The sequence below is a fragment of the Prionailurus viverrinus genome, chromosome E2, assembly GCF_022837055.1.
Source record: "Prionailurus viverrinus isolate Anna chromosome E2, UM_Priviv_1.0, whole genome shotgun sequence".
Lineage (NCBI taxonomy): Eukaryota > Metazoa > Chordata > Mammalia > Carnivora > Felidae > Prionailurus > Prionailurus viverrinus.
In genome coordinates, this window is record NC_062575.1 from 48,319,262 (window position 1) to 48,332,128 (window position 12,867).

The following is a 12,867-nucleotide window of genomic DNA, read 5'->3' on the forward strand; positions in this document are numbered from 1 at the left end:
CATACAGAAGTGAAAATGAAAGAACTATTCCTATGTGCAATATGAATGTCACAAACATGATGTTAAGTAAAAAGCCAAATACACAGTACACACTGTGGGGGTTGAGACGGACAGAAGTAATCCGCACTGTTAGAACTCAGGTAAAGAATAACTTTAAGAAGGGATAGGATGGCAGAAAGAGAGCATGTGGGGGGCTCTTGGGGGTGGCTACTGTTTGGCCTCTTGATCTGAGTACTGGTTATAGGTGTGTTCACTTAGTGGAAAGTCATTGAACTGCACAGTAATGATCTGTACACTTCGCTGTATTTATATTTCAATAAAACTATTTACTTAACAAACACTGTGTGAGTGTATCCCCACTGGCCAGTGTGTATCCCCTGTCTGGGGACAGACAGATCTGAGGACTCTTGTGACCGGCAAGCAGCTTCATAGCTCTGAGCCTATTTCCTTCTCTGTAAAAGGGAACATAATGCCTGTTGAGATTCAACGAGTTGAGGCACCCAGGACTTAGGCACAGGGCCTGGCACAGGTCTGCAAGTCTCCCACGGGACTCAACTCCCGCACTGCTGCCTCATCTTCTCCAGCCCAGATGCCTGCGTCGTTTCTACCTGATTCGCTAAGGGTAATGCGGGCTTGGGGCTCCTCACCTCGCATGGGAGTAAAAAGAAACAAAGGCCAGACTTTGCGGAGGCTCGCAGTCTCCAAGCAGAATTCCCGAGGCTCACAGATAGTAACATTCCTCCAGCTCTCTCAAGGACTTCCTTTACCAAAGCTGTGTTACAATTTTGCTCGTTAGTGTCACTTTCTCTGATAGCTTTAAACACTCCCCAAGATCTGTGTGCAATTAGATCCTGAGCATATGGCCCACTGATACACAACTGAAGGGCCTCAAGACTGATGTTTTACTAGAAGGTAGTAAATAGCCTTATCTTAGCAGCAGCTAGCGCCCTGAACGCTTTACTTCCAAATTCCTTACCGACTTACTCTATCCTTAGCACCACCATCCCGCCTCAAACTGTAAAGTATTTAATCAGTCATTTCTCACAAACACAAGTGCAGCTCTTCCCGTACGGGTCCTGGCCCTGTGCTTTAAATAAAGCACCCTTCCCACTGAAAACGTCTCAAGAATTCTTTCTCCACCGTTTGCTCCCGGCCCACGTCACATCAACTCCCAGGGTGGATCCCAGTGAGGAGTCGCTCTGGGGGTCGGGGTGGAATCCTCTGGCGCAGCTCACGTTGAGACACCTAAAGGAACCCCTCTGGGGAACGCCGCCCTAAACATCTCCAGCCCCTTCACTAAATGAGATCGAGGAGACGGATTTGCGAGTTCCTTGATTGATAAAGCAATGAAGCAGCGCCGCCTACTGCCGAGAAAACCCCAGCACAGATGCCGCCCGAAATGGTGCCACCACGCGCTACTGCGCACGCGCACCGCCCCAAACCCCTGTCCCGAGAGCGCGCTGTGCAAGCCTTGGGGGCGGAGCTCAGGACGAAATCTTCCCTTCCCTCCCTCCTTTGCGGCCTAGCCAGCCGGCTCTAGCGAAGTCTTAAACTACGTTTCCCAGAATCCACTGAGGTCCTAGTCTTCCGGTAGCGTCAGCGGAAGCGGTGACTAGCTCTGGCTGGGCCGCACAGAGGCCGGCTTGGTCACTATGGAGGAGATAGGCATCTTGGTAGAGAAAGCTCAGGTCTGGTGGGGCCTGGCTCGCGGGGAGAGGGTGAGGCCGACCTGAGTGGGGTGCTGAGTGACTTCGGGAATTCCGGCCCGGGTCAGGGTGATTTGGGATCCTTCGGTGGAGAGCTCTTTGCTGCCCCGAGGCCTGGCTCGGTGACTTAATGATGTTAGGGGGCCAGTAAGGCGCAGAAAGCGCGGCTACAGGAATGAGTGACGTTAGAGGTTCCTTGGCACGGAATGATTTCGAGGACTAGCTAGGAGTGCTTAGTGACCGATGGCCTAGCGAAGCTGGGGCTGTGTCGGGGTGTGAGTGATAGATGGGACGCGGCCGTGGGCCGAATGATGTCTGAAGTTGGGCTGGGAGCTAACCGATGTTCGGAGGCTAAGTAAAATCTGTGGTTTGGGGCCTTCCTAGGGAACTGGATGATAAAAGAATGTTTGAAAGCATGGTGACATTAACAACCTATATTGAGCTAGCCATGTGACCCTAGGAACCTGTTGAGGGGGGTTGAAGAGCATTGGGAGCTGGTAAGGAGTGGTTGTGACATTTAGGCTCTAGTTGGGAGTCTGGTGCCATTGGGGGTATGTTACAAGTGGCACGTGTTAATAAAATATGTTTTTGGAGGGCTAGTTGACATAAGAGCCCTGTTAGGGGCTAGGTGACATTAGGAGCCTTTTTAGGGGGCTGAGAGGTTTGCAGGGTCTATTTAGAGGGGCTGAATGGTTCATGGTGAAGTGGGGAGGATGCTCTGTATTCTTTCTTCCTCCAACTTGAGTTTTCTCCTTTGTTCTAGGATGAGATCCCAGCACTGTCTGTGTCTCGGCCCCAGACTGGCCTTTCCTTCCTGGGGCCGGAGCCTGAGGACCTGGAGGACCTGTACAGCCGCTACAAGGTACATTCAATCCCAAGCCGGACCCTGCACAGGGTCCCAGCATCCCATACTCTTCCTCCACCCCACAACCTTCCACTGCCGCCTCACTTAGCAGGGCATGTAGCCAACCCTCCACCTTTCCCCTCTCCACTCACAGAAGCTGCAGCAAGAGTTGGAGTTCCTGGAGGTGCAGGAGGAATACATCAAGGATGAGCAGAAGAACCTGAAGAAGGAATTCCTCCATGCCCAGGAGGAGGTGAAGCGAATCCAAAGCATCCCACTGGTCATTGGGCAGTTTCTGGAGGCTGTGGACCAGAATACAGCCATTGTGGGCTCCACCACAGGTGCGTGGGTGGGTGGGCAGGGGGCCTCTCATTCACTCATCTGTTCATTCAACGTCTGTCAACTGTTTCCTGCCACGGACCGGGAATTATGCTAGGGTCTTAGAAGAGCAAACAAGGCAAGAGAGTGTAATGGTGTTTTTCAGACTCTGATATGAAGGTAGAAATATGTCTTACATTCTTTCTCTACACATACATATGCATGTATTTTGTGTGTGTGTATATGTGTGTGTACATACGTGTACAGTTGACTTTTGAACAACAGGTTTGAACTGGATGGGTCTCCTAATACGTGGAGTTTTTGGGTAAATACAGTGTAGTACTATAAATGTATTTTCTTTTCCTAATATTTTTTTTGCTAGTTTACTTTATTGTAAGAATACAGTATATAATATGTAAAACATACCAAACACGTGTTAATTGACTGCTTATGGTATTGGTCAACAGTGGGCTATTAGTAGTTAGCTTATGGGGAGTCAAAAGTTATACATGGATTTTTCAGATGCACGGGGAGTCAGTGCCCTTAACTCCTGCATGGTTCAAGAGTCAACTGTTATACATATATACACTACATACATATACTACATATACACTGAATATACTTATGTATATATACTATATATATATTATCTATGCGTATGTAATACATATATTACAGATATACTGGAAATTTCATCAAATGCTGTTTACCCTTACTATGTGCAGTATACTCTGATGTTTTCCATTCTGTTCTAGCCTGCTTTTGTTTCAAACTATGTTCTGGATATGACCCTCTCAGTTGATTTCATGACCGTTACTGGGTTGGGACCTGCCATTTGAAACCATGGGTGAAGTGGGAAGAGATTGGGCTCTGGTAGGACTCGGTAATCAGTAGCTGCTGTTATTAACATGGGCTTAGGCCCTGCCCTCATGATGGTTATTGTCTCTGTGTGTTACCCATCTTTTTCTGTTTCTGGCCTCTGCTCCTTTGGACTGAGCCATGTTCTCGTAACGGTGGGGAGAGGTGGCTGACTGGGCCTGGAATTGAACTGATGGGCTGGAGGTGAGGTGGTGAAGGGAGGGAGTCGCCCAGGATGAGGCTTGTGTGTTTGACCTGTAGGACTTGGGGGACTGTAGGGCTATTCCTGAGATGTCAACATGGGCAGAGGAGTAGGTTTGGAGGGAGACCGTGCAGGCAGTCTAGGATGTTGCAGGGAGGGGTCCAGGAGGCTGCTAGACAGCCAGGTCTGAAGGTCAGGAGAGAGACTGACACTGGACAGGGGTGTGCATCAGCACCGTAGAAGGAGAATGTGGATGGGAGAGAGGAACCCGAGGCTGGTTGAGCCGGGAGGTCTGGTGCAGAAACCTAGAAGGGTGAATCGGGCAGGGTCCAAGGGGAGGAGAAGAGATGATTGGAGATGTTCTTGAGGCTGAATGGAAGATCATAGTGACTGATGGACAATGGAGAGAAGGGGAGAAAGATCTAGGATGAGGTTTGGGACTCTGGCCGGGGACCAAGGACTGTAGGCCTCCCTGAGACAGAGACCCAGGAAGAGCAGCACAATTTGGGAGAAGATCCTGAGAACACATTGGGACACAGTGAGTGACAGACACCCTAGGGTCATGCAGGGGGAGGCATTCCAGGAGGCTGCTGGTCACCTCGGGCTGAAGCATGAGAGGGAGTCAGGGCTATAGAACGACAGGGAAGTTGTCATTGTGAACGTGGGGATGGACCGGAGGAGGCCAGTGGCCAGGAGGCCCAGGCAGGGTCTGAGTGAGAGATACCGGTGGCCTGGAGTGTACGACCGTGAGGGGTGGGGAGACGTTTTAAGGTTCTGGTACTTCTCATTTTCCCCTCTTCTTCCTGTCTCCCAAAGGCTCCAACTACTACGTGCGCATCCTGAGCACCATTGATCGGGAGCTGCTCAAGCCTAACGCCTCGGTGGCCCTGCACAAGCACAGCAATGCCCTGGTGGACGTGCTGCCTCCTGAGGCTGACAGCAGCATCATGATGCTCACCTCAGGTGTGGGGGAGGGGAGCCCAGGGCTGGGGGCGGGTCCTAAGGGACCCTGGGAGCCAGGCTGAGAGCCCCAGCTCTGCTCTCCCACCAGACCAGAAGCCAGATGTGATGTATGCAGACATCGGGGGCATGGACATCCAGAAGCAGGAGGTGCGGGAGGCTGTGGAGCTCCCACTTACACACTTCGAGCTGTATAAGCAGGTGCGGGGCTGGGAGGGGCAGGGAAGGGAGAGGCCCCACTGTATTGAGCTGGTGATGGGACTCCCTGGCTCGTCCTTCTTCGCCTCTGTGTTTCAGATCGGCATCGACCCTCCCCGAGGCGTCCTCATGTATGGCCCACCTGGCTGCGGGAAGACCATGCTGGCGAAGGCTGTGGCTCATCACACGACAGGTGAGCCTCTCAGCGCTTCTCCAGAGCCTTGACCTTCTGGGCTCTTCTGACCTTGCTCCCTGCTTTCTCATCTAACCCAGGAAGTGGCATGGTGATTAAGAACAGGGGCTGTGGGGTCAAAGCCCCTGTGTGCCTTTTACTGGCTGTGCCATCCTGGGAGGTGACTTTATATCCTCATACCTCAGTTTCCTTATCTGTAGAAGACTCTTCACAGTGTTACTGTGAGAAATGAATGAAATAATGCAGTGTTTTTCCTACAGTGGGTTGTGACCCATGAGTAATCGTGACTTCAGATTCATGGGTGTAACCAGCATTTCAAAAAATGAAACAAAACATCAGAGTCCATCCCACATAGTAAGAGCTCAGATTTGTGAAACTTGTAGTACACACACACACACACACACACACACACACACACACACACACGTGCTTGTGGTTGTTTATATACGTATTTCTTTTTTTTTTTTTTTTCAATGTTTATTTTTAAGAGAGAGCATGTGAGCAAGCAGGGGAGGAGCAGAGAGAGGGAGACAGGGGATCTGAAGCAGGCTCTGTGCTGATAGCATGGAGTCCGATGCGGGGCTTGAACTCAAACTGAGATCACGGTCTGAGCCGAATTTGGATGCTTAACGTACTGAGCCACCCAGGCGCCCCCCACCTCCCATGTATTTTTTATTGTAGGTTCCAGACAAAAACGTCCTAAAGTCACTATATTACTGTTTGTAAAGCCTAAAGATAGGGCTCGGCACATCTTAAAATCTTACCACGTGTGAACCAGAGGCTGGTAGAAGGCCGTAGTTAAGCAGTGTTTTCTGGGCCAGGCTGACTGGGTTTGCAGTCTGGCTCCCCGACAACTGCTTATGTCAGGTAGTTTATGTAACTGCTCAATAAGTTAGCCTCTCTGTGACTCCCATTTCGTATTTGTGTGGGTTATTCAGAAGATTGAATCAATATAAAGCTTCTAGAACCATACCTGGCACGTAGAGAGTGGACAGTAAATGATAGCTATTGTCACGATCACTCCTTTGCTTAGCAGTTCATTGGACCTCTGCTCTCCCGGGCCTGGAGCATGGATACAGTGATGAATCAGACATGTCCCGTGTGTTGGAGAATCTCCCAGTATGGCTGAGGAAAAAGAAAAAGAAACACTTAGAACTCAGTCATTTGGTTAACGTTTATTGAGCGCCTGGTGCGTGCCAGGAGATGTGGCAGCGAACGGAACAAAGCCTCCTTTCTTCATGGAGGTGATGCCTTAGTTGAGGGAAGTACTTGAACAGATACACAAGCGAATAGATTATATATCCCATGGTGCTGAATGCGTGCTGAGATTAAGCAGGACAAGGGGAGAGAGAGTAACAGGCTGCAGCTTTTTATGCCAGAGCTGGGGCTTGGTCAGGGAAGACTTTCTACGAGGTGACCTTTACACAAAGACCCGGAAGACCTGAGGGAGCGAATCACAGGAAGGTCCAGGGGAGGAACTGTATCAGGCTGAGGGACTATCTGGTGAGGCAGGAATAACAGGGAGGCCCCTGCAGCTGAAGCGAGTGAGGGAGGGGGCTCACAGTCGGAGGTGAGGTAGAATGGGAACAGTCTGCGGAGTAGCAAATACCCCGGAGAAGCAGGGAAGGTAGTGGGATTGCCCTAACGGGAGGGTGCGCCGGCCCTTGCTGCCCAGGCCTCTTAGGTAAGGGTTCCCAGAGAAAGCGAGGTGTAAGTGATTTGGCAGGCACACCGTTGGGAGAGGGCCTCCAAGCACAGGGAATGGTATGTGCAAAGGCCTGGGACAGGAAAGCACTTTTTAGCGTCATGAGTAGACCATGACCAAACTCCAGGAGGGCACGGGCCTTATATATTTGTGTGTTTCTGCATTTCCAGTGCCTGCCCAGTAACTGAACTGTGGTAGTTGCTCAGCGAATGTTTGTAGGAGGGCTGTGCTTGGCAGGTCTAGGAGGTGAGGCTGAGGGGATCAGAAAGGGTGTGAATATAGTTTTAGCACTACTCTCAGGGAGTTTACATGTACTGAGAGCGGGGTGGTTTTAGACAGGGTTTGATAGGAATATATGCACGCTACATCTATAATTAAAAAAAAATTTTGGGGGGGGCGCCTGGGTGGCTCAGTTGGTTGAGCAACCGACTTCGGCTCAGGTCATGATCTCACGGTTTGTGAGTTCGAGCCCCGCGTCAGGCTCTGTGCTGACAGCTCAGAGCCTGGAGCCTGCTTCGGATTCTGTGTCTCCCTCTCCCCCACTCATGCTGTCTCTCTCTGTCTCAGAAATAAATAAACATTAAAAATAATTTAAAAAAATTTTTTTTAATGTTTGTTTATTTCTGAGAGAGAGGAGATACAGAACATGAGCCGGGGAGGGGCAGGGAGAGAGGGAGACACAGAATCCAAAGCAGCCTCCAGGCTCTGAGCTGTCAGCACAGAACCTGATACAGGCTCAAACTCACAAACCGTGAGATCATGATCTGAGCCAAAGTCGGAAGCTTAACCAGCTGAGCCACTCAGGTGCCCCTAGCCAATTTTTAAGTGTATAATTCAGTGGCATTGAGAGCAGTCACTGTTATGCAGCCTCCACCAGTATCCATTTCCAGAACTTGTTCATCATCCCGAACGGAAACTCTATACCCATGAATTAATAACGCCCTGTTTCTCCACACCCCCTTGCCCCTCGAGCCCCTGGTAACCTTTGTTCTTAGTGACTATGAATTTGGCTCTCGTAGGTTATCTCATGTAAGTAGATGGATCCTACATTTGTCTTCTTAAGACTTGCTTTTTCACTTAGCGTGTTGTTTTCAGGGCTCATCATGTTGGAGCAGGTATCAAAATATCATTCATTTTTAAGGCCAAATAATATTCCATTGTGCATATATAGTGTGTTTTATTTATCTGGCCATTTATTGAGGGACATTTCTTGAGATATTTTACATTTTGTTGTACGAAGTCTTTTGAAACCTAAGACTTTTGAGTATGTCACGGTTACAGCGTGTCTCATTTTGGACCAGGCACATTTCAGTTCCCCAACAGCCGTGCATGGCCAGCATTAGAGAAGTGGTGTGATCAGGACCGCCACTTGCACGACTCCTGGTTTATGACGTAAAACACCAGGCCTGCGTTACAGACTGCGGGTCTCCCTCCTGTGTGGTGGGCGGAAGGAGGGTTCTGAAGGTTGCTCCAGGCAACACAAAGCCACATGCAATTATTAACAAATAAGTTAAATTCTAAGTCAAAAAAGGAGAGGCCCAGAACAAACCCGTCTTTAGCCACGTTGCCGCTTGATTATACCAGAATACGTGCCCCAGGTCCCTGGTTCTTTCATGATATTCAAAAGTGGGTCTTTTCCCATTCCATACGGAACTCCAAATGGAACTCTGAGCTCTTGGGGAGGCAGTACGATGCCTTAGTGTATGGACAACCTGTCTTTATTCTCTGATTTTTCCAACACTCTGGAAATCCAGATTTTTTTCTATCTTGGATTCTGTGAATGTCTCTTGCTCTCCCCTATATGGCATATTGAAGCACAGATGCATTATTATTATTTAGAATGTCCTGATTTTTAAATGTTGGGCCAGAAAATGACACATCTGTGGTAGGATTCATGATACGGGCTGCTAGGTTGCTATGGGGTGCAAGCAGGTGGCTGATCCTCCCAGTGGGATCTGAGACCCAGTCCCTGGGGCACGAGAGAGTAACCTGGCCACTTGGAGTGAATGTTCACAGGAACGGCTGTCTGCAGGGAATTCTCGGTTTCAGTAAGCGGCATGGGCCCTGTGGGAGGCCCTTCCTCATCTAACCCTCATCTTCCTGCCATCAGCTGCGTTTATCCGGGTCGTGGGCTCCGAGTTTGTACAGAAATACCTGGGCGAGGGCCCCCGCATGGTCCGGGACGTGTTCCGCCTGGCCAAGGAGAACGCACCTGCCATCATCTTCATAGATGAGATTGACGCCATTGCCACCAAGAGATTTGATGCCCAGACGGGGGGTGAGTGATGCCTAATCAGGGCCTGGGATCTTGGGCAGCCTTTTACGGGGTGCCCTGGACTGACCAAGTGGCACACTCTCCAGCTGACAGGGAGGTTCAGAGAATCCTGCTGGAGCTGCTGAATCAAATGGACGGATTTGACCAGAACGTTAACGTCAAGGTTCGGGGTTCAGGATGGGCAAGGGGAGGTGTGGTGTGGGAATCCAGGAAGAGTGGTGGCTGGCATGTAAGGGGGCAGGTATCATGACAGGAAAGAGGGTGTAGTGGGGACAGAGGTCTCAGCTGGCCTGTCCCCAATGCCAGGTGATCATGGCCACGAACAGAGCAGACACTCTGGATCCTGCCCTGCTGCGGCCAGGACGCCTTGATCGTAAAATTGAATTTCCACTCCCTGACCGCCGCCAGAAGAGATTGATTTTCTCCACTATCACCAGCAAGATGAATCTCTCTGAGGAGGTTGACTTGGAAGACTGTATCCTGCTCTAGAAGTGAGGGGATGGTCCCGGCTGGGTTGGGGACCGGATCTTCATCTCCACCTCTGCCTTCTTGTACAGGTTGGGAGACCAAGGTCCAGGGAACGGGGTGGTGACAAAGCTCAAGGGTGACTTCTGGCTCCAGGCATTCACCCCCTCGTGCAGGGAATGGTTGCCTTAACTCGCCTGTTGCAGATGTGGCCCGACCAGATAAGATTTCAGGAGCCGATATCAACTCCATCTGTCAGGAGGTGAGTGAGGGTTTCTCCCTGGATCCGGGCATGGAGTATGTGGGGACCCTTCCTCTTTGAGAATATTCTGCTGCAGTCCTCATGTACCTCAGTGCCTCCCCAGGGCTTGGGGCCCTGCCTCTTCTTCCACCATCACTAGGGTTGGGGAGTAGATTTCTAACTCTCATCCCTCAACAGAGTGGAATGTTGGCTGTCCGTGAGAACCGCTACATTGTTCTGGCTAAGGACTTCGAGAAAGCATACAAGACAGTCATCAAGAAGGATGAACAGGAGCATGAGTTTTATAAGTGACCCCTCCCCCGCCCCACCACAGGGGCTGGAGACTTCTCTCACCTCCCAGCCTCTGTCCTAAAACCTAGTGTTCCTTTTTCTTTACCTGGGATTGGTTTACTCAGTAAATATACAAGATTGAATCTGTTTAATTTCTTCCTAAAAGTTTTAACTCTTTTGGAGAAAACTGGGCCTGGAATAGGATGTTCTGTCCCCTCCTGCTCTCCTGACAGATGAGTGGGTGAGGTACATGTCCTGGGTTACAGTTTGGGAGAGAAGCAACGAATTCAAACCAAATGACTGTAGAAATTTGGGGAAAGGGGAGGGGCACCTGGGTGGCTCAGTCAGTTAAGCATCCAACTTCAGCTCAGGTCATGATCTCACAATTCATAGGTTCGAGCCCCACATCTGGCTCTGTGCTGACATTGGAGCCTGCTTCAGATTCTGGATTTCCCTCTCTCGCTGCCCCTCCCCCACTCACACTGGGTCTCTCTCAAAAATAAACAAACACTGAGGCGCCTGGGTGGCTCAGTTGCTTGAGCATCCGACTTCAGCTCAGGTCATGATCTCACAGTTCGTGGGTTCAAGCCCTACATCAGGCTCTGTGCTGACAGCTCAGAGCCTGAAGCCTGATTTGGATTCTGTGTCTCCCTCTCTCTGCCCCTCCTTTGCTTGTGCTCTCTTTCTCAAAAATAAATAAACATTAAAAATTTTTAAATAAAAAATAAACATTTAAAAATATTGGGGGAAAGGGATAGAAACTGAACCTTAGACCACAGCCCTTGGCCACAAAATAAAGCCTCTGCACACCTGCCCACCTGCATTTCCTAGAGTAGGTAGATCATTTGAGTCTTTGATGATTCCTGCCTTCCTCACACTCGGAGTATCAAGAACAGGGAAACAGCCCTGCAGAGTCCCCAAGAGCAGGGATGACGGTTGATGGGAGGAGGTTGGATGGCTGGGTTTTGTGAGTATCTCTGGCCCTACTCCATACGGTCTTACTGGAGCACAAATGTGTTTGGTTGGACCAATTCCGTCTCTTGAGGTCTCTCTCTCAACACCTCTCCCTCTGGACAGCCCTCTCTGGTGCCCCAAGCTGGGAGGGAACCCTTCTGCACTCCACTGGCGCCAGGCCTGTGGTCTGCTTGATCACAGTTCCAGTCCCAGAGCCTACGCATGGTAGACGTTCACTTAGTATTTCTTGAACAAATACATGAATGTCAGTATCTATTTGGAAGTGAGATAGGAAGAAGGAAAAATGGTAGTCACAGGTCCTTGAAGAGACGGAGGGTGATTCCTCTGTAGACCACTGCAGGTTGAGTAGGGAAGTTAACTTCTCCTCCCCAGGACCTCACTAAAATAAGAGGTGATAAGACAGTAGGATGTACATTCACAAGATCAGGAGGAGAGACGATCTGGCAGCAACACGGTTTCGGAAAGAGGCAGATAGCTGCTCGTTAACGTAGCAGACGTGAAGCGGAGCCCAGGAACAGATGCCCGCTTCAGAAGTCACAGGTGACACGTTCTGAAGGTGAGGGCTGGAAACAGGGACTACCTGAAAGGCTATAGAAATCCAAACTCATACCAAGTGCACCTAGATCCTGGAGCTGTAAATGAACGAGCTGTTTTTCCAGGCCCCGTGACCCTCCTGCAGCCTGGCTGGAGGTTTATTCCAGGAAAGGCTGGACTGCGGGTCCCCAGACTGGCAGGCCTGGAGCTCGGATGAGAGGGGGGCTGCTGTGTGGAAGACAGGAATCAGGGAGAGCCCCGGGCAGGCAGCTGAAGGATTTCTGCTGAGGAAACTGGGCAGCATGGGAGAAAAGAGAGAATGGGTTAAGACACCATAAGTTCTCATCTTTCATGCTCGGTAGCAGCTAATACCTAAAACTAATGATTTTACAAAAGCATAGAATTTAGAAATACGGAAGTAAATTTCAAAAGACAAGAGGATGGGAAGTGGCTGACTCCTGGAAGTAGGGAAATACGGGGTGAGGGTGCCATGGGCACGCTTTATACACACTTTATGCAACAATATTTAACCTTTTAAATTAGGTACTTAAAAACCGACAGGGGGGGCCTGGGTGGCTCAGTCAGTTGAGCGTCCAACTTTGGCTCAGGTCATGATCTCCCGGCTGATGAGTTTGAGCCTTGCATCAGGCTCTCTGTTGTCAGCACAGAGCCTGATTTGGATCCTCTGCCTTTCTCTCTCTCTGCCCCTCCCCCGCTGGCACGGCTGCACACTCTCAAAAAAATTAAAACATTGAAATTTTAAAAAACCAAGGGAAAAAAATGGGGATGGTACAAGGCAGGAGATAACTTGGAAGCGAGAAGGTAAGGGAGGGAAATCGCAGAAGTGACAGAACACACCCAAAACATAAGTGATAAAGGGCAAAGAAATTGGAAACAACAAAGCCAAGTGCCCCAGAAATGACAGCAAAGAAAATAACGGGGCAGGGCCGGGGCGGGGGGGGGGGGGGGGGTGCGGTGGAGGGGATACTGTCACAATCTGAACAGAGCACCCTTCTTGGGAGTCACAATTGCGGGTTCCTGCTTCCATCCCATTGGGTGGTGGTGTGACTCAAAGCATCTGCCTTAAGTTCTGTCACTCGTG

General features: G+C 50.1%; 1 protein-coding gene across 1 annotated transcript; it reads left to right on the forward strand.

The window, feature by feature from the left end:
• The first annotated feature begins 1,569 nt into the window (after positions 1–1,569).
• Positions 1,570–10,408, forward strand: PSMC4 (proteasome 26S subunit, ATPase 4). Its single transcript, XM_047836584.1, has 11 exons — positions 1,570–1,688; positions 2,470–2,568; positions 2,705–2,891; positions 4,745–4,891; positions 4,980–5,089; positions 5,186–5,279; positions 9,095–9,262; positions 9,346–9,422; positions 9,566–9,734; positions 9,931–9,986; positions 10,164–10,408. The coding sequence occupies exons 1-11, from the start codon at positions 1,653–1,655 to the stop codon at positions 10,275–10,277; spliced, it is 1,257 nt and encodes a 418-aa protein (XP_047692540.1). The 5' UTR covers positions 1,570–1,652; the 3' UTR covers positions 10,278–10,408.
• Positions 10,409–12,867: the final 2,459 nt, after the last annotated feature.